Source organism: Anguilla rostrata, chromosome 6, assembly GCF_018555375.3.
Source record: "Anguilla rostrata isolate EN2019 chromosome 6, ASM1855537v3, whole genome shotgun sequence".
Classification (NCBI taxonomy): domain Eukaryota; kingdom Metazoa; phylum Chordata; class Actinopteri; order Anguilliformes; family Anguillidae; genus Anguilla; species Anguilla rostrata.
Window position 1 is genome coordinate 50,404,766 of NC_057938.1, and position 22,921 is coordinate 50,427,686.

General features: G+C 42.3%; 1 protein-coding gene across 1 annotated transcript in view; it reads right to left on the minus strand.

Moving 5' to 3' along the window:
* LOC135257546 (exostosin-1) overlaps nucleotides 1-22,921 on the minus strand; it is a 184,317-nt gene that overhangs the window by 35,554 nt on the left and 125,842 nt on the right. The window contains exons 3-4 of the mRNA XM_064340378.1: nucleotides 4,426-4,519; nucleotides 607-714 (exon numbers count right to left, since the gene is read on the minus strand). Of these exons, the coding sequence (XP_064196448.1) occupies nucleotides 607-714; nucleotides 4,426-4,519 (202 nt within the window). The remainder of the gene's footprint in view (nucleotides 1-606; nucleotides 715-4,425; nucleotides 4,520-22,921) is intronic.

The following is a 22,921-nucleotide window of genomic DNA, read 5'->3' on the forward strand; positions in this document are numbered from 1 at the left end:
CCAAAAATCCAAAAGGAAATTATGTTTGTGTCCCAGTGAACTGAATGTTTTTTTACACAGTAAAGCCTTCAGTGTCATTTCAACTCTTAACAAGGCTCACATGAGTTCACATCAGACACAATGCACTCTATCAGAGTCGATTTTACACCGACAATTTTTCAGTGTAGAACAAATTTGATTTAGGCCTATTTGTTTTTCAGCGCAAGTTAGGACTTGTGTGCTCTTCGCTTTTTCTAATTAGCACCCCGTCGAACCTACGAGTTGCACCCCGTTTTCACATTTCTGAACATTATTTTTATTTTAAAACCCCAGCTGTTAAAGACACGATGCTCTATTATTTTCAGGTGTGATTCAAGTTCTACTCTCCATCTTTAGTGTATGTGCCAGTCTACCAGCGTGTGAATGTGTATGCGAGTGTGTGAACGCACATGTATACGTGTTTATTCTAGGCCTCAGAGAGACACAACTGCACCTGGCTTTGCGTTGCCGTATTCACCTTCGAGTGTGATACAGCACAACCCCTCTCACAGCCGCTATCATTTTTAGCCTTCCACCACAGATGTGTCCCTTGTCCCTTGTAGGAGTGGGATTGTTTGTGTACGGTACCTGCAGCAGGAGCCTCTCGTCCCCAATAATGGCCGCCTTGCTCCAGTCGATGACTTCTGAGAAGGGCAACTCCCAGCCGTTGCTGAGCAACACTGGAATGCAGGCCGCCTGCAGGACACCATTCAAAAGAAGAAAAAAGGGGAGGAGCATACTTAACTATCCAATGATGTGGCAGTTTACACCTCCAAGTAAGCTAACCATAACCATGTACTGTACTGCATAACCAAGTAATACGCATGATCATACTACATGCGCTTCCAAGTAGCACACGGTATAAATTTAAGGTTTAAGGTGCATCACTAAATGTGCATTGAGTCATGTCCATGCTTAACTACAGTGGCAGCCTATGGAGAGGAGAGGTTTAAATGAGAATGTGTGAAAGTGGCTTGAATATTAATGTGAAATATAAACATAAATATGAAAGATCCCACCCAGTAGCAGCCTATGGAGAGGAGAGATTGAAATGAGAATGTGTGAAAGTGGCTTGAATATTAATGTGAAATATGAAAGATGCCCCCCCCCACCCTCCAGGAATGGGGTTCCCTGTTCCCGTCCTAAGAAATATCATCCATTTCTGCATGCCATTTTTTGGAGGGGAAACTACAAATACAGTGAAAATACAATATTTCACGTCAGCAACAGTTGTCATACTGTGGTGCTGAAGCAAGAAAAGACATGAAATGTATACACATTTTAACTGAAGAAAAACATCATCAAGTAAATGAACTTGTTTGAACTTTTCTACTGGGCTTGGTTGCGTGAGAGCTTAATATTCAGTGAAACATCATGAAACAAAAACAATGAAGAACTCGTTCAAAGTTTGAATTATTTTCCAGCAGTCTGGCCTCATTCAGAGTGAAAGGTGAAAAAGAAATATGCAATCAATTTTCATTTATTTGTTTTCCAGTCTTTAAAGTTAAACTGGAATATATCAAGCAATGAATCATTCTTTCTCAGCTTATTATAAAGGTAATATGCTACGGTACTGCGCTGGAGCACTATTTCAGGACCAGTGAAGCTGAAAGTGAGATTTTTTTCAATTTTCTAATGGGCATACTCATATATTTCCTTAATTTATTAAGAATCAAATTTACCAACAAAAAAAAAACCAACAGAAAAAGAAAAAAACAGTTCACTCACATATAGTCCAACACTAATACCACCACTCAATTAACTCATGAGATTTACAGTAAAATGCAACACCTCTCCGCAGTCACCCTGCAGTCTCTATGGTTTTTGGTATACACGGCGGCAGGAGGCTCCATCTGCCTGAGTGGCGGAAACCACACTCGTGTCTTCGGGAAAAGCTCATGGCCTCGACCAATGAGCTCAGCCCGCGCGATGTCTAAAAGCCTTTCGCTGTTCTTTTCACAGAGACTCCCCACAGATCCAGGGTACTCAAAGCATCCACTCAACACTTACAAAGATGGCACTGAACACACCATTTACACAGCAATTCCGGGTCTCAAGGTACAGCTTTGTCGAGTGAGGAGTATCCCTGTTGAACGCTACCCTTAGCCAGCCCCGATAGTGTACTGAGCCACAATGGACAATGCAATGGGTTTCTTTTTTCCACTGCAGGCTAAACTGGGATTAATTCCAGCCACAAACAGACTGTATTTTTTTCTTTCCCCTACATTACTGCAGAGGTAATAAGTCTGTCCAACATCCAGCGATAAGGGGAACAAATTAAAGAGGGCTACAGAGGCTAAAGAGGGCTCAAGCCAACCCAACTAATGACCTATAACAGAACACTGCCTAAAACCTGCAGGAACCAAATAGATTGCAAGACACCACTATGCCAAATTGTAACTTCCCAAATGCTCTCCAAGCGCTACAGGACTACTACAAGTTAGGTGACTAAGATGCACATACGTGCATAAGTACAGAAAGGGCTTTGTCCATGTGATACTATCTAAAGCCATGTGATAATATCGAAGAAGGATTATTTTGTCAGTTGAATAACTGCATTGGGTAAATCCCAGAAACCCTCCCAAATCTGGAACATGGACAGAAATAAAAGGACCTGTTCCGAGTTGTACATTACTCAGTGCAGTTATCCAGCTAACTAGGTAATCCCGCTTTGTGATTACAGGCTCCTGGGGGAAAACAATCAATCAGATAACCACTGGCGTCATTCAAAATAAACAAAATACAAGTTGAGTCACAAGTTGAGTTACAGCATTGCTGTGCAAATTTTAACATGCTGATTGAAATCAGTACGCTTGCAGAAAGCAAACAAATTTTGCAGCAAGTTAACAGAGACCAAAATAATATAAACAGAGGGGAAATGGGCCCCACGGTTTGCATGATTTAAGCTTCTAATGGTAACCCTAGCTTAAGACATAGACATAGATTCAGACTCAAAATGGGAAATTTGCATTTACAGCAGCAGCAGCTGAATTCAGACCTGGAGCACGAGCACCACAAACTATCCAACTGGCTGTGAGTAAAGCTCGCTCATTTTAATGCACAACTTCACGTATAGAACGAGCAGCATCAGGTCACATGTTGATCCAAATGATATACACACTACTGTACTAAGATTCATACTGGCCAAAACAGAAAACAAATGAGCCTGACATTTTGTTACAATGCACGCAACAGCATACAAATACACACAAAGTATGGTATGTGTAAAACAATCTAATAAAAATACAAGAAGCCGAGCTTCAGTTCATGTTTCTAAAATCGGGCCAGGCATCCTAATTGCAAGAAAAAAAATGTTTCTACGTAGTATCTCTCATGAAATGCTGTCCCGTTCACATCTCTAATAAAATGCTACTCTGGTCACGTGAGGTTGAAAGGACTCCAGGATACTGAAGTCTGGTTTGAGGAGAGAAAAAAAATAAACACACAAAATAAATATCTATAAGGATTATTATATATGCCTAACTGCATTATTATGATTCCTTCATTAGCACTGTTTATGTTGGGTTACATAATTCAAATGTTACTAATGACTTTTTTTTTAACTAAATCAAAACAAAAACAACAGTTCTAAGGAAATGTAAAATCCAGAAATGAACCATTAATGAAAAAACAAACATCACCACAAAGTAATATTGCTACAAAAAAGATTAAAAGAATAAATTAGAAATTAATATGTCTAATTAGCTTGGTCTAATCAATCAACACACATATAATTCAGTTTCCTCTCTCTGGCCTTACTACTGTATGCTAGATTAGAACAGCTTGTTCTATATATATAGTAAAAACAGTATTTGACAGTAAATAAGCTGCATCATAAGTGTACTTGGTTCTGTGCTAGCAGTGAACTTGATTTCGCTCACTAGCCCTGGTAAAGCAGTAGTAGTTGGATTAGCTATAGGTAAGAGTAGGCTCAGTAGGCAATAAAGCCATTGGAAAAGAGAAGCAGTTAAATGTGCACTCTGTGAAGCATTAAGAGATTCTCTAATGGTGCTTCAATCTAGGGAGTCTAACAAAGCCCACATCTCTGGTAATAGAAAGAGAGGTGTCAATGAGAGTGGGTGGTGGTGGTGGGAGAGATAAAAATAGGCAGCTTCTGTTTCTACAGCACAACATTTCTTCCCCCCCCCCATCCCTTCCCCCCCACCCCCCCCCCCCCCCGTCCTGTTTTTAGGCAGCTTTTGAAAATATGACAGATTGTCAATACCAATAACCCAAACATCAGGTCTGCAGCCTGGGGGCCGGCAAAAACGCAGCGGCATAAACTTCAACTGCCGATGACTTCTGCTGGTTTCCTTGGGAACCACTTAGTAATATGGAGGGCGGTGGGGGGGGGTTAGAAGGACAGGGTTTTCGCCCCGTTGTCTGGAGAAAGTTCAGACGCCGTACCTGCAGAGCCTCCAGGAATCGGAAGGAGCCGAGCCGACGCCCCCGGGGCACCAGGCAGAAGCTGGAGTTGTGGAGCAGCTCCTGGTAGTCGAACCTGCGAAGACACAGAGGGACCCACCCCGTCAGAGGCGGTGTCACCTTCCCCTGTCCGTTCCTCCAGAGATAAAAAAAAGGAGGCCCCCGCATCACACTCAAAGGAGCACCCCCAAAAATTCAGGTTGCGCACTTTAACCTGAAATCATTGCTGTTGCAATTATTTTTAAATGGATTTTGCAGATAGCCTCATCCAGAATGACTCACAGGGCCATCTTGGCATGTTTGTACCATTTTTTTTTCTCTCCAAAAAACAAAGTCAATGTTTTTCCCTCATGGCAGACTTTTCCTTAGCAACAGAACAGCACCGGCGGTGTGACTGTTTGTGCAGGATGAGGAGGGGCCCCCAGAATAAGATCTTGACAGGGATGTGAGAGAAAGAGAGAGAGGGGGAGGAAGAGGAGGAGAGAGAAAGAGAGAGAGAGAGAGAGAGAGAACAGGAATACAGGAATATATTTCATTGGTCATTTCTCAGACGATCACAACAGGAGCGATGCAATGCTCTATACCGTGGGCGGGGTAGTTCCGTGACAAAGTGAAAATGGCATCTCTGTAGCACATGTGACCCCTATGTGGGAGGAAACAAGATCCAACAAGATTTCCAAGATAATTTCCCACCAATACGAAAATACAACATGGCAAGCATGAGTAACCGTGGCAATGTTACATACATGTGGATCATGAGAATTATTTTTAGGCATTGCGGACCTCATGAGAGAGAAAATGCTCTTTGAACACAACTGTTAGAAAATGAGGATGACTAAAAGAAAAGACCTGAAGCTCAAACTCTCAATAAACAAACACTGCCTATTTTTGCAATGAAGTACAACAATCATTTTTTTAAATTTTAGTTCAAAGGTGTCAAACTACAGTCCTGGGGGGCCACAGTGCCTGCAGGTATATGTGCTTTCCTTTCAATCAGCAGCCAAATAAGGCATCGAGAACAAGGTGGAGCAACTCCTTAGCCAATCGGTGCCTTAAACGAATCGCTCGCGCTGAAACACGGCGAAAACCGGCAGACACCTCTGCCCTCCTCCCCTCGAGTCTGACACGGCTGCTTCAGGCCAAAGATAAAAATACCTTGCAAAAAGGAAAATGACACCTTCACAGTAAGGTCTGCGGTGTATTGTGGAATGTCTAAATCCATATGAATAACATTGCCTGGCTGTGAACACTGTCTAGGGTTGCACATGATCAATGGGGATCACACTCCGGCTGTCAGGACACAGATTTGCACTGATCAGATTGTTTTCTGCCATTACAGTGTGACCTTCCTTGAGTGATTTATGACACTTAAAAGGTCAAAACACTACATTATGTATAGCTGGCCATGAGAGTCAACCCGCATGGAATACAGGCAGACAGCCTGTCACAAAAAGGAGATATCAGCAACGGCCATTAACCTAGCCGTGAACTTCTGCTGTGAAACCGTCCCGTATCCCCAGTACAATCATTACTTTACTCCCAGCGGTGCCAAAATAAATAAATACATACTTTGCTATTGTTTTCCTTGCAAAATAGAAAGAGTCAATACGCTCGTGTTGTGCCAAATGGATGTGCCATGCTTTCGAATGGAGAGGCTGGGCGAAAACTCGCAGATCAAACACAGCCTGCTTCTCCGCGTGAAAGGAAAACACTGCAGCTAGACGGCAGAATTCACTTCTGCGTTTTTCTGGACTGGGGGGGTTCTCGGTTTTCCTGGAAGTCAGACGGGGCTGTGAAAGCCCTCCAGTCTGCCGGGGGTTTTGCTGATTTGTCTCCTCTCTCGGAGCTCTGTGTAACTCGGCCTTTGTCTTTGCGTACGTCTCTGTTGCATACCAGGCGATCCCCTCTCGTTCTCAGGGTGTCCACCATGCGGTAATTTACGCCCCGGCCTTCCTCCAGCTCTGTATCCCCGTGTGCCTTACAATGGGAGCTCAGAGCTTCTCCTATTGGACAGTAAATCACTTGAAATAACACGGGAGCTTTTAAGGCAGATAAATCAATCAGGCACCACACATACACACACACACACACACGCGCGCTTGCGTGCACAGACACACACACACACACCTGCATGCACAGACACACACACACACATATACACATACACATGCACACACACACACACTCACGTGTACAGACACACGCGCACACACACAACACACGCACACATACACACAAATTCACACAAAACACACACACACACACACACACACACACACAGAAACACGCTTATGTATGTGCCCACACACCCACATGCACACACGTCCGTCTCAGCTCTCATTGAAATCTATAATCATCATTCTCGTCTCGCATCCTCAAATCCACACCCAGATAAAAATGTGCACATTTAGAAAGAGATTTGTTAAAGAGGATTAAAGCGGTGATTCATGCAGCACGAAATGAACGAATAACAACGATCGCCCCCTTTGTCACCGAACGCCGGCATTCGCAGGTGAATTAATTCAGCGCCGAAAGTAGGCGGTCCTCTGGCCTTTTTGTTTTTTAATTTTCCTCCCCAGGCTGATTTGTATGGAGGGCTTGGTTTGACATTTCGCCATTTCATTTGATTCACTTTCCCTACCCCATGCATCTCCCGGATTTGAGAAGCATCCCCATAAAGTACCTGCCCCGCGCCTACCTAAGCCCTCTCCAAATCACCCCGGGGAGCGGAAGTGCCGCAGCCGCCGGGCGGGAATGCTGATGAGAGCCCCGTCTGTGTGTGTGTGTGTGGGGGGGGGGGGGAGCTGAGCGCATACCACACCCACCTGAGATGACCTCACACCACACCCACTTCAGCTGAGCTCACACCACACCCACCTTGGCTGAGCTCACACCACACCCACCTGCGCTGACCTCACACCACACCCACCTGCGCTGACCTCACACCACACCCACCTGAGCTGACTTCACACCACGCCCACCTGGGTTCACCTCACACCACACCCACCTGAGATGACCGCACACCACACCCACCTAGGCTGAACACACACCACATGCACCTGGGTGTCAAGATGGCGCTACACCACACCTGGCCCACTGCCTCCATCCCCCACCCCTAGCACACCGACACCGGTATTTCAGACTTGCGAACAGTTAGAAAACTCTTGCACGGTTGCCTTCTAGTTCCCGAACAGATGTTCAACCCTGACCGAACAAATACGGAGTTGAAGTGTTAATGCGGTTCTGTTTCACTGGTTTTATACACTGAATCGCTACGTAGAGACTGCAGCCTTTGACACTGGGAAATAACACGGTTTCCTGGTGTTGACAGCTTGAATTAATTATGCGTAAACTGAATTAGTTTAATGTACGCTGATGGCGAGGCAGTCGTCTGCTCGCACACGCAAACACAAGGTTCTCCTGTGCGCTTTGTCCTCTGCCTTTTACAGTCGCTCACACATGAAAAAACACAATAATTACCTCCAACGATAAAAGCTTCCAATACAAAAGCAAACGTAATAGATATCATAATGTTACATAAAACAATCTGACCACATTTAACCATTGTGATTGTAAGAAAGGGAGTCAAGTGCAATATTTAATACTTATTGTGCATCTGTCATCTTGTATCACAGAGCAGTGCTGTATTTAAAATGAAGGTTTATAGTTTTGGTACAACATTTTCTCTCAGTACTGCAGAAAATCTTCATAAGAACTGAAACACACTGTATGAACCTCATTTAGACTTGCATGCTCCTACCACTAGAGGGGCTCATGCAATAGTTAAAATAATTGCTAAATTGTCAGAACTGGCATACCATCACTCCTCATAAGAAGTCACTTATATAGTTAACGGTTTCAGTCATATTTGTTAATGTCAGCTCTTAAATTGTGAAAGTACATTAGGGGGCGTACCTGTGCTACATTTTCATAGCTGAACAATGCATTCATATAATTTGATGATAAAAACGTGGTGGTTTAGTACAATTAGTAGAATGTTTGGGAACTGGCCTTTCCACTCTGAGGCTGCTTCAATTCCTAGTTGAAGCATTACTGAGGACACCCAACATGAACTGCCTCTGTGATTATGCAACTATAACTTCGATACCATGTGAAATTTTACGATTTATACATTTCTATAGACAGGAGTGATTACTGATATATGCTGAAAAGGCAAGAAGTAATATACAGTTCAAGTTCAAGAAAAAAAAGAACACACAATCTGGTGCAATTCAAGCTGCAAAGCGTATAGCACTTCACTGTTTTTCACCATAGCGACCTTTCGGTCCAGATGGTCTTTGTATATATTGGTCCGATATACAGTAAGCCTTCTGGCCTGCCTGGGATTGGACGCCGTCCCAAACTCTCACCTGTGGCTCGTTCCCCTGTCTGAGCGGCTCTCGGTCCTCAGATGGGCCTGCTTACTCTGGCTGCGGGCTCCTGGCAGGAGAAAAAAGTCTCCAGTCGAGGGAGACTCTGACTCCGCTGCCAAAGCCGGAGGAGCGTGGAGGCGCGTGGAGGCGCGCGGAGGCGCGCGGAGGAGCAGAGACCTCCTTGTTCCGCGGGGAGATGCTCCGGGGCCTTTCGGTAAGCAATTAAGCCCAATTAAAAACGGCAGCTAATCTGCTCATCTGAGGGACTGAACTGCGCTTTCACTTGACAAAGGCTGTCATCCAGAAAAATGTTAATAATACACTTTTTGTTAAAAAAAAATAAAAAAATAAAATAAACATATTATAGAACTGGATATTTACTGAAGCAAATGAGGTTAAATACCTTTTTTAAAAAAAAACTCTACTATGGCTACTACATGAATGGAGCTACTGTATATTCCAAGCTGTAGCTTCCAAGATACAAAACGTCAGAGTGAAATATTAATTCACAGTTATGTAGTGCTCGAATGCATACTGCCTAAACTATTAATTTGTCTGTTTTATGCTACTCTGCATCCTATATTACCGACTATTTTCAGCCGCTTCTAACGACAAACCATTTTACGCCCTTGCTTTCAATTAATTGGAATTCTGTTTTAATATATTTTTAATTTGGATGTTTAATGCTTTCTTAAAACATGTTATTATTTTTTTTAAGTTTTTACTTTTTGTGTGCTCAGCGGTTTTAATTATGTTCTTACTCCCTGATGTGTGGTTTACCGGTTGTAAAGTGTTTTTTCTGCATTCTTGCTTTAAAAGCACTTTGCACATGAGATGCATTATTTATCAATGCTATCCACTCATTTGCACTGAGAGATAAATTGGATATTATATTATTCCTTGGAACCAGTAAAGATATGAGGAATAAAACTACAAAAGCATACAAGCAGAAGCAGCAGCTTTTGCTTTATTTCAAGAAAACATTATTTATTATCTTACGAGATATTCCAATCTATGGCAGTATACTTTAAACTGTATTCATCAAAACACTATTTATAGAAACAATTCGAGTTAAAGATGTCCAATGGCACAAGTATACTTCTCAAATAGTAGTTATAATGGCAGTTTCTGCCCTTAGTGCTCTGTTGCCTCCACTACTGCAAAAACATAAAATTCATAAAAAATGCAGATGCCAAATATCACATTGCATTTGGAGGTATATTTGCACACCTCACATAATCACACAATACCTTAAGCGGGGTGTTGCCAACCCCAAAAACACTAACAAGAGTTTGAAATTGTGTTCAAAATTGTGTTTGACGCAACCTGCCACAAGCACTTTTTATACCAAGTCGGCTTACAGTAAGGCGCCATTCTGAATATGTTACAGTAGGCCGCCGCCTAGGCTGTGAACAGGTTTACTCACGTGCTTATTGTGTTATGACACTTATTTATTAGTGTTTATGAAGGGGCGGAACCTGCATGCAACATAACTCCAAATGTCTCTGGTACGGCAACTCCAAATGATATGCATGTATTCATGAAGTAAGTTCAGGTGACAGGTTGTTTCTTTTCACATGTGTGACGGAACTCCTTCTGTCTTTCTCCTTTTCTATTGATAAATACACATCCGCTGTGTGACCCAAAAGGTTCAGTAATCCCAAACAGCATTTCTTCATTTCATCCAGGCAGGCCGCGGCTACTTGAAGCCAAAGGCGAACACTAGTGCTAATCCCTAGCATGGCACACAGAGAAAACAAGAGTCAAAGTACAAAGAGTCAAAGGTCTACACTTCTTTTTCTCTGAAATGCTCTTAAATGCTGACATTAAGACACACTGCTCACGCCACCACCTTGCTTGAGCGCCCAGTATTCAGATTTTCTCGTCGCAAAACTAGGTTGCATTTTCCTGTGAACAAAAGACAACACTAATATGTTGAGCCAGAACAGTCCTCTTTTATCATCTACCAAACTGCTTAATTACTTGGTGCAGATCCTTATACGGGAAGTAAGTCAAACACACTTGTGGAGTTTTAGTTCCCAATTAGTGGCTCATTAGAGGCTGCATGTAAAACCACTCTTGGCCTTGAATACAAGCACTCACATCATCTGCCTACATAGGCATTCGCAATTCTACAGCAAGCATGCATTTAATACTCTTTTATAGTTACCCGCTTGTGTACACACTTTCTGTGTTTACAGTATCTCAGAAACTAGTGCACTCCCTTGGAAACATGGGACACGAAAACTATTTTTCCAGAGTTATTATAGTTTCATAATGATCACCATTACATCATCACAATACCTTGAGAACCCATTGTGTGAAGAGATAAAATAAATGGCACAGGGACATTCAGGACAATATCTTTTTTTTTTTCCCTTTTATTTGTTTTGACCTTCTCATCTTCTCTTCATCGCGCCACTTTGAGTTCGCTCTAATCCCATCCAAAGCCCACATTTTCCAACCTAATTATTCCATCATTATTTGAGCCCGACCACCTGTCTTTCATTCCGCGGCACAAAAGACCGGGGATGTCAGGTGAATAAATCTGGGCGATTACGCTCGGAGAAGAGACGCAGAGGGAATGAATTAGGGATCGATGGGCAGCTGCTCAAAATCCTGTTGCTAAATTGATGACAACCTCGAAGGCCGCTTTTACACAATGAAAACGATCTGATTCTGTCGACGGGCTCCGTCCTCAGTTATGTGGAGCATCAAGGATAACAGCGCCTGAGAAAGGAACCATGCTTATCAAAGGGCCCCTATTAATATTTATTTATAGACCGCGCCCCAGCCAGGAGAGGAGGGTACAACTCACCCTTAAGGGAGTTGTGAACTTTGGTCATGTGACCGCCCCTGACTTCACGCTCTTTAAACGGGCAACTGTTGTAACTGAGATTCACATATTTCGATGCAACTCGAAAGATTTGTGAACCTAGCAAATAGGGGTTGATATTCAATCAATGTTAATGATGTACTTGCTTTCTCTCTCTCGTACTTATGCTGGTAATATTGTATCTACAGTCGATTCACTGAGGAAGGTCCATTGACTGAAATGCCAGCATTTCTTTCCACTTTTCTGGGGGATTTACGATTACTGTTGCTTGAAAGATAAAATGTTTCGTACAGACGTTGCATTGGTTGGCTGTTTTTTGGAAGTGCTCTTCTTTTGTTACCCTAATAACATGTTTTTGGGGTTGGTTTTGAAATATAATCTTATGTGCCTGTGGGCACCAAATTTGGGACACCGAACTGCTACACAGATCCTGAATTGCTACACAAAACGTTGCAGGATCTCTCCGGGCAGCTACGGTGGCAGCACCATTCCGAATGGCTGAAATGAAAGCCTGCTAATAAAATAAGCACTTGTCCTTCCCCACACACCTTTTTTTAGAAAGAAAGGTAGCGCAAGTGAAGGCCGCAGGATCAATTGCCGCCAAATTATCGGGTGGCAGTTTGAAGTCGGTTGCTCTCGACTGGAGTTTGTAAAAGTCTGAGCAAAACAAAACAAACCCGCTCACTCACCGATCCGTTACCCACACCGTGGAGAGATTTTACTGGAATGCCACAGGAAATGCAAGCAGCCCGTTAGCCATCTCACCACCGATGTCACAGGACAGCAACTTTACATTTCTACTGTGGCTGCAGCTATCGCTGCTATCATCATTTCATGCAAGGTAAGTAGCTGGAGCGGCATGTGTTGAATTTGAAATTGGCACAGGTAGAATCTCACAGGCGGCGCAACGAGCGCAACGAGCTAATGAATTCCTGGCACATTCTCAAAAGGCATGATGCCTAGACTGTGCATGCAGTATACAGTAGCCTACATCACACAGCAGGTAGAAAAAAGTTCCCATTTACCAGGGGTTCTTGAAAAAAAAAATGGCTGACAGACAACTTGTGGCTCTTTGGAAATTTTGTTTCCCCCCCCCTTAAAGCCAAGAAACATAAATGGCTTATTTACTGTATATTTACTATGCATGCAGCCTGTAAGCACAACAGTGCATTACAGAAAATAAGTTCAGAATATCCACATATACTGTAACTGAGAACACATCAAGCACTGAGTTCTGACGGGAATGCAGATTTCCCCTGGCTCTTCATTGGCACAGTATGAAATTGGTTATAATAAATGGAAACAGAACACACAGTACACAAACTGAACTGTGTGCGCTGCTTCAACATTTTACTGAACACAAGAGCGAATCAACCACTAATTTAATAAAATTTCTGCAACATGTTAGAAGATTGCAGAATTTCTGTCGCTAGCCTCAAATTAATTTTGACTGACCTATGCGTTATTTTTGGACTTCTGCGCAAAGTTTAAGGCTTACAAAAAATGTAATAAGGAATCTTTCCTGAAAAAAATTAAATTAACGATCCTACGGTTAATTAGTTTAGCAATAGCTCACCTCTAGGACGGTAATTAATCTGGCAGAGCCGTGTAAACAATTGCAGTGAATACTTTATGTCCTTGTGTGAAGAGCATCTTTTGTTAACTTCTGAGTTAATATTAAAATAATAGTGGGATTTTAAATGGAGGGGACTCTGAAAATGACATAACAGCCGCATTGCACCCGGCACTTAATTTTCTTCATTTGATTGTACTGCTGTTTGCCAATCTCATACATTTAACATACATAACACTGATACATGCTGAGCATACCACCCACACATGGTTTATAGCATGGTTCCAGATTGAAAAGAAAAAATACATATACTGCACTCAAAAAATAAGTTGTGATTCATTGCACTTGGGGGAACTGATCTGGTGGAACTCCTTAAACAAAGTGGGCCAAAGCCACTGAGACTAGCCACGTCCAAAAATTCATGAAGCAAACATGCCAGCAGGGGTGGAATTTCAGGAAATGTACCCCCCAAAGGCCAGAATTTCTCAGCAACATTATTTTAAAGAAGGATATTTCCATTTCATTTCATGATTTGGCACTGCTGTGGGTACAGTATGCATTTGTTTTCTGACACCACACATTTATTCAAATATAGAGCAATATAGTCTGTTTAACTTCTGAACTTCTCAAAACTCACCAGGTTTATGCGTAAGACGGTTTTCCATCCTTTCCCCAACATACAAATTTAAATATTTAAAATAGTTACAATATCATATCATTACTTGTGCAACTCATATATTGAGAATTTGGATCTTTGAACACTGAATATTGTCAATCAATATCATGCACCGCATACCAATGATCTCACTCACTCACCCACCTGTGCTGACAACCAACATTAAATGGAGGGATAGATGCGACACTTGTTGTACCTGAAAGAATTGTAAATATATTCTAGGGTTCCGTTCCAGAAGGCTGGGGCTCAGCCCATAATTCTGCAGAAAAACACAGGCGAGTCGGAGAAAATGAAGGGTATTATCCATCCTCTGGATGAAAGGCAATGTAAAGGGCAAGTGTTAAAAGAAAAAATAGGAGTACAAAAAAATAAAGTTGCGTCCGTGTAGGCGAAGCTATGCATTTTTTATAAGAAGTTAATCCATTCCTTGTATAACTCAATATAAATCAAATTACCAGGCCACGATGCTGTCAGTTACTATAGTAATTAGATGAAGGTTGTCTTCCCAAGGGTTGCTGAGGCCTAAAGATAGGAAAAGAGAACAGTCACATTGTATTTACACTTGCGTTTTCCTCCCCGCGCTGAAAGATTAACTGCTTCTATTGGGCTGTCTGCAGCGTCCTCGAGAGAAGGTGCTTTGATGAATTTGTTTATAAATGAAAATCACAAGAAAGACATTTAAGGCGAGCCTTACACATCTGCGCTTTGTTTCGACGACCGTGAATATTGTTCGTCTGAATTTCTCTGTCTGCCGCCGTACAGGAGTCCGCACTGATACCCGCCGAAGTTTTCGCGAAGGGATAGCCGCTTTCTACTTCACAGCACTTTTTGTAGACAGCTGCGCAAAAATAAAGTTGTTTAGCTGACTGAGCAGCGGCCATGAGAGACCGTCCATCTGCGTCCCGACGGAGACAAAAAAAAAAAAAATCGGCCTTCCCTGCGAGGAGATGAGAGAAAGGCATTGAGTTCCTGGCCCAACGAATCAAAATTGAGCTTCGATGCCAATGCGATGTGTACTAAAACTGCGGTTCACGTCAACATCGTGCGAGTCTGGCCTATTTGTGAAGGCCACAAAAAATATTTTAAATTGATTTGTTTAACTCTGATTAAAGACGTCACCATATTAAAAATTGCAATAATATCAAATAAAATGATCTACTTACAGTATTTAAAGGCTTGTTCATTTTCAAGTGTCCTGATTTCCTCTTAATCTTTGTGATTAAATCATGGTACCATGCAGATCAACGAGAAGACAAGGTTAGCAGTGTTAGCATCACGGCTAATACTGCTCTCCTTGATTTCAGAGTTGATTTCAGTTAAAAGTTTGGTGACAGATGACAAGTAAGAAGATTTTTTTTTTGATCAAGTTATAATCCAAACATGCCTAAAAGCAGTGAAAGCTAATTTCCCCACTGTCTTGCAATATATTTGAGGAAGCCAAACAAGGACACGTTTTGTTATCTACCATATTTTAGCAGCAGACAGTGTTATCTTGCTCTCTCTAGCAGATGCATGGCTTTCTATATTGATGGCCAATATTTGTACAAGTAGAGAATGACTATCCTTGATTCTTTATCGTAGCAAAACACGCAATAATACAACACTCTCGATGGCAGGGAAACATGTTCTTATTTACATTCAGAGACACTGTCGCTGTTAGGAGGTGACTGCGACTTGCCAAATGTAGCCTCTGTTCCTGAAGTGTTTACTCAAAAACTCCTTTTCATCTTGTGGAACATTGCGGCTACAAATGCTAAGAAATACCATGAGGGAGTTTTACAAATCAAAACAGTTTTTGCTAAAGGTTAATTATGGGCAGTGCATTTTAACACCCACGCGAGGTGCTTTGCATTGGCTTTCCACCTCAGGTCTAAATTACAAGGTCCTTCTGCTTGACTTAAGCCCTGATAAAGTTATTACACTGGCACTCAGTAACTGTGTAATATAATAGGTGACGAACACGGCTTATAACCAACAGGTTTCAGGTTCGAATTCCAGGTAGGACATTGTCGTGGTGGCCTTGAGCAACTTCACTGGAATTGCTTCAGTAAATATCCAGTTGTAAATATAGATACAATGTAAAAATGCAGAAAATGATGTGCGCAAGGTGCTCTGGATAAGCACGTCTGCTAAATGCCAGCAATGTAACTACACGTCATTGACACTTGATAAGTAATACAACAGAGTACCTGTATTACATTACTGAATTTACATTACAGTACAAACAGTTTTGTTTTGTTTTTGTTCTTTGCTTTCTGATAGGCTGCTCAATGACTACAATAACAAACGAAAAAAAAACACCTTGATCCGAGAGCCAGTAAAGTGCTGACAACAGATTTTTATTTCTTGTTCTCAAAGTCTGTTTCAGCGAACGGAGAGGATAAGGGCTGTCATTACGGGATCGCGGCGGTTCACAGAGCGACTGTCAGCCTCCGCACCTCCGCGTGTGAAGAGGCCCGCAGAGAGAGACGACACAATCGGCAGAAAACAAAAGCGGCGCGATTCGCGCGGTTCGGTCGAGTTGAAACAGAGGTCTCTCCTTATCAATGCTTAATGCGACGACTGAGCTGTTCAATATTTATACAGCGCCGCCGCTCAGCCCGAAACACACTAGTGATTACCTCTGGGTACGTAATCGCCCTGCCCTCTTTACGCTGTCATTCCGTTTAAGTGACAGAGACATAAAAGAAATAAAACATTGATTTTAAACCTTCGCTGCGCTACCCAGTGGGATAGTCGGTGCCTGCCCCAATTCTCTGTGCATACTGAAACCGGCCATACATTTAAGGACCTGTTTATACAGCCATTACAAATAAGGTATTTAAATCAACAAGGACAGTGAATGAAAACACATTCTTATATACTGGCACATATGCATCTCTGAAGATCAATGACATCAAATTTGAAACACTTAATCACAAAGTGACACTACAGGAGGTTTTGAATTAAAATACTTGCATACAGGCTCACATGAGTTTCAACTGGACTGAACTGGAAATCAAGGCTGAAATGAAGCAGGTATTATATATTCCACGTTATTGTAATAACCCCACGAGATTTCTAAGGTCAAGCTAGATCTCATGTTTCTAACTGCACGTCAGAGTAGATTTTTCAAGCTCTGATCATGCCCACAGCCTCGCAGAAGGTCCCCTATTTTTATCGCCATTATCCCGTAGGTATTGTACATACCCGGCATCATGATTTTTGTACAGCCAATTCAATATTCCTTCACCGGTGGAATTTCTGTGTTACCGCATTCTGGAAACCTATTATGTATTCTTTTGGGAGGCTCAAATTTAGAAAAAGAGGGAGAGCGCTGTAGCGGTTGGGCTGGCCCCTGGAGCCGCCAGGGGAACGCTATTCCCCAGCTGATAGCCGCGCGACCGCGTCAGAGGGGAGAGGAGGGAATACGACGGCGGATTTTGCTGAGTCCCGCCGTTCGATTTTGCGGCGCTCGGCGTCACGGCGTGACTCGCGACACGCTCGTACGCAGAGCGAGCGTTCTAACCCAGTTAATCGTGAAAAGAATTCTTCGGGGCGAATCCCGTTTTAAACTTGCTTGTTGCCTGAAAATGAAACGGTGAAACACCGTTCTCCTGTTTAGGAAATATAAGTCAGTCAGTGATGGGGAAGTTCAAGTTTCTCAGTCGGTGGGGGATAAACTCAGTGGATGTGCTTTTTGTGCTGCAGATTGCCTGGGATCCTCCACACGGACTCTGGTAACTGCTCTCCCCCCATGAACTTATCATTACAGTGAGTCCAGGAGATGTAGCCAGACACACAACACCCATAAACACATTATCATTTCCTCTTGCAAACTTTAGTTTTGCTGAGGTGACTCAATTCCCCCTGAAACTGGGGGTGGGGGGAGGTGGGGGGGCACAGAGTGGGAGCTTGAGCCCTCACAGCAGCCTCACTCACAGGTCTCCATCCCACAGTCGTCGTCCCCCCCCCTTTCCCCCCCACCCCCCAACCTCCCGCCATCCATTCCGGGTGGAGAGAAGCAGGCCCCGATTCCCAGATTAATCCATTACTGTCTGCTCGGATCACTGTCACCGGGGCGACGGGGGAAAGGAGCCGCGCTTCACATTCTCACATTTAGATACCGACTCGCGCAGAATGATTGTCAATGATTGATAGGACATGTAGCATCACGCTGAGAGATCGCAGCCACTGAATCAGAGTGGGACGGGGCGGGGCGGGGAACCGAACAGAACGGAACGGGGCTGCCCGCTGGAGGGGTTGCGTGGGTACGGCTGCTCTTTAGGCCGTACAGCGAGAGAGCTTTGAGGGTACACACACACCAACAGGGGAAAAGAGTGGCGACGAGAGAACAGACAGAGAATTGTTCACCCGGGCGCGCCGCAATTTGGGAAAGGATGAGTATAACTGAGAAAATGCTCAGAGACCAGGGAGCCCGGCACGCTGATTTTTTTCACTGGTAAGTGCCATATGCAGGAATAATGAAACACCCTTCTGGAAGACGGGGCTGACTGGGGCGAATTAAAAACTCTAAAGCGCTTTAAGACTTAAAACGCTCTCGCTGTAGTCCTCGTAGACTCCGTGCGAAATCTGCGCATCCGAGACAAGGCTGTCAGCCGAACTCCAGCTCAGTGTTTTTGTGTGCGCGTGCGTGTGTGTGCGCGTGTGTGTGTGAGGATGCTGGTTCAACCCATCAGCATCGTAATGCATCTACCAATGGGCTCATCAAAGACATTCATCACATTCCGAATCAAGGCTGCTGCCCTACAGGCCTGTTAGAATGTCAAGGCGAACGCGATCGCCCTGTGATGTGGTTTAACGATAGTTTGTCACGGTGTTTCCCAGGCAGAGGCGAGAAAAGGGGAACTCTGCGCCCAGTTATTTATCACAGCGTTTTGGAGGCTAGCGCCTCTATGTCAAAAGCACAGATACCTTTAAATGCATTCAGCTGTACACAGGAACTTCTTTTCCCTTCACCGTTGCTGAAAAGTGAAAATTACCGGTGCCAGTTACCCTGAAAACTTAACGATGGACACGATGCAGGAGGTACACCCAAATTATTTTGCACAACAGGCAACACGATATACAAGGGAACTAATTCAGGACAAGGGGAAGAAGGAAGAAGACTTTGTTCAGGAAGAGACTGCATCCGAATGCAATGGTGGAGTTTGATGGCAGTTGCCTCGCATTGTAATGCAAAATAGATACGTGACAATCGTAGGATCCAATCTAATGGCTCACCAGCGCTTCGGTGCGGTGGAAGTCATTAAGGTTGGTGTCAGCGAGATTGCATTCATATCCCGTAACAAAATGTCCCAGATACGCATCGCTGCTGCCGCTGCATTTATTCAGGTCCTACTTGAGCTGCTTATCTGTACAAGAGAGTCTTGGCTGAATTCCTCGCCAACAATACATTTTGACAGACAAAGGACATGCCACAAAATAAAATTGTAACTGTCACACAGTCACATATAAAGGCTTTCACTGGGCATTTTTAAATACTATCCATTGAAAAATTGGACAGTTGCATTCAAACACAGCATCATGATTGTGTCTTCATAGTGGCATTCATTTTACATTATAGCTACATATTTAATAACTGTGGGGGTGCAAATCTGCAAAGTCTTTTAACCACTGTCAAAACAGCACTAAAATGCACATACCATCTGAATATAACATTCTGACAACATGGTGGGTTCTTTTAAATACTGACACCGCACTAAATTTAAATATTAGCAATTTATTCAACTGTCAAAGACATTAATGAAGTGTACTGCAACTAGCCAATAGGCTGAACCAGGCCTGTAATTTAAAATTTAAATGTAAGCATAATTTTGTTGCAACATATTTAATACCCATTTAATCACATAATAAGATTAAATACCTATTTAATCACTTAATATTTTAATGATGCAATACATAGGATTCTGTTATACTATTAAGTATTTGATAATTCACTTTAAACTATTACTTAAAAACTAAACTATTACTGCTTAATTTTGTAAGCAGTAATGTTGTATATAATAAGAAGCAGAAAGAGGTTAATAAACTATCCTCAAAATTTAAAAGGAAAGGAGAGCACATGGTGAATATACCATACCTATTATCACACTTCAGAATAACTTGACATTTTCAGAAAAAGAGTTCCCACATTACTTTCCGAGCTGAGACAGACATGGGTAGAAGAGAAACTGCCTAGGGGCATTATTTGGGTATGGAAAACCTCCCAAGGCAGTAAAACTAGACATATACACAATACAATACAATAATTGGTTTCAGCTAGGGGACAGTCTGCACAAATTTTTCAGATTTGACCATTACAGTTTAATGGGTAAACTGTAATTGTCACAGTATACTTTTAGTTTAGGACTATGTGATAAAGTTCGGTAAGCTGTGGACAAAGTTTTTTTTAATTTTTTTTTTAACATTTTGAATATATACACTAGCAAACACAGTTGGTTCAGTAGTTTTGATCCTTTTCTCAAACTCTATTGCTTCAATAATGAATAACTAATGAACGCAACTTGGCTACTGTACCTGATGTTATGAACTTGCCTGTAACCTGGTTTATAGGCACAGTTGTAAACATGTGGCGCACTGCGTAAATACAAGCAAAAAAAAAAAAAATCTTCTTAGGCAGCACGAACCTGCTGATAAATGCCTTATTATAACAATTTTACACAACACAAACCAAAAGGTTAGGCTGCAACTGTAACCTCCGTGTCCTTACAGATTAAAAACATTTCCTAACGTCAAGACACAGCACGGGCAGACTGAATTAATGACTAAATTACGTGCGCTTACATTATTATTCTCAACAAGTAACCGCCACTCGTGACATGAACCGTCGTGTTCTGCCACCGAACTTTTACAATGAACCGCAGACCGCTCTCGGTCGGCCTGACACTGTCAGTGTACAAACAAGGATGAACAAAAAAGCAATCACCCGACATGAATCCCTCAGCATTTCCATTACATTCAGGTGAGCAATAGTGTCCTTATTTATCATCGCAGGAGAACAACATAATGTACAGTACGGTGGAACGGGCTTCTATTTTTACTGCAAATCAAAAACCTTGACACAGAAAACTGCCAGTGCTTATCGGGTGCTACGCAAAGGAGGGCAAGAAAGGGAGGGCTTCCGTTCATTTAAGATGCAAATTCATTCAAGTTTTTCCCTCTCTTTCCTCTTAATGCCCCAGTTAATGTTGAACTCACGCCCCATTCACAACCATCACATGCGGTATGGGTTCCTTGTTTCCGGTACTATTTTGCAGTCACTGGAGCCCTGACACAGCAAGTCCCTTTGTGCCGTAAAATGTTTATGAGCGAGAAGAAAAAAAAATCATAAATAAATAAAACATTTTCTGGAATGTTTCTGAACTCATATTGACCATCTGTAACAGCGCAAAATGTGACAGTTAAAATGGCTGCCATTTTAAACGATGCCTTCCTGGAAACGAGTACTGTCATCAAAATCTGGAAATGGAAACATTACACAGCGTATTTTTTTTTGATGTTAACTTTTTAAAAAACCTTGCTTACAGGACAGTTCAGAAGTTATGGAAGCGTGACAATGGCTCGTGAAAAAAACCACACTGCAGGCATTGACACAGCACAGCTGCCCCCCCTGAGAATACCTGCGCTGACCAAAAAATCTGAACAAACATTTAAACCTCAGCAAACCTCTGTCAAATCACATGTAAATCAACCTTAACGCACTTGGTGCTCACTGAAAGCTGGGGATTCCTTAGGGTAAGACATGAAAGCAGCAGAATCCCAACTGCCATCAAGATCCACCTTCGTTGCTTTAGCGATGGATCCACCGGGGAATACAACGCTACATAGAATGGACTGTGGGGAACATGACCATGGATAATGGAAGATGCACATGTAGCATTCTAGAACCCGGGAGACAACTACACTATATACTGGAAAGACAAATGGGTTGACAGAATATACTAAAATTCATGTCAGTCAAAAACAAACAGTAAGCTGTCTCTGAAAGCATGGGTGTGCTGAATACTTAAGGCATCTCACAAACAATTAAAAATATGCAGTATATCGGTTAAAACTTTTTAAATTTTCTGCACTTCACCTACTGCACTTTTCCTGGCTACCAGACTGTAATTTCTGAGCAGAATTCAGCTAAGAACCCTTGGAAAAGGCCAAGAAGCATTGCAGGTATTTGTAAAATAAATTACGGAGGAGATGTTTGCTGTGACATACTGTACATTGCACATAACAAGTACATAACAAGTATATAGACTGACTGGTTGTCATCCAAATCACAAAACAAGTCTAGGCCTAAACAAGAATGATTGATAAATGCTCAAATATCCAGCTAGGACTCCCTAGGTGTATTAATAGCCAAGAACAAACTTAAGCACATCCAGCATATTTTAACACATAGCAACAATTTCATTACAACCTGAAATTACAGTACTTTATTTTTATCTTTATCTAAGGGCGACAGACGAAAGGATCTCAGGCCTCTTTAAAGTAGACATAACACAGAAACAAAATTGCATCTCTGGAGCATTTTCTTCACTGAATCAATTTTCGGTAAAATGGCCTTTCGAGCACAGTTTTAATCATTTGCAGATGGTATGAAGAAACCCTCTGTGCGATCCGTTATGGTTACCTGCCCTTGTAATTGTAACACAGTAAGAATAATTACGCATTATCTGCACAGTACCTTTAAGATGAGTTCCCGCTCCATTTGTTCCTGAACATATAGCATTGCTCATGCTAATGGTAAAACTCAAAAGGCAAGGGGAAATCATCGAACGGACTGCTTAATTTTATAGATCATTTACGTCTAAAATGATATTAGATCCCTTGAAGATTTCAGAGACGTAAAAGTGCGTACAACAGAGCATGTAACTGGTTATTGGGTTGTAAGAGGGAAATATTCTTCCCCTGAACATCTCTGTCCATTTTATTCATAATTTAATTTCCCATCAAGAGTTGGAAACTCAAATTACTGGAAGAGAATTAGGGGATCGTAAATATCGACATATTGAGAGATCATAAAC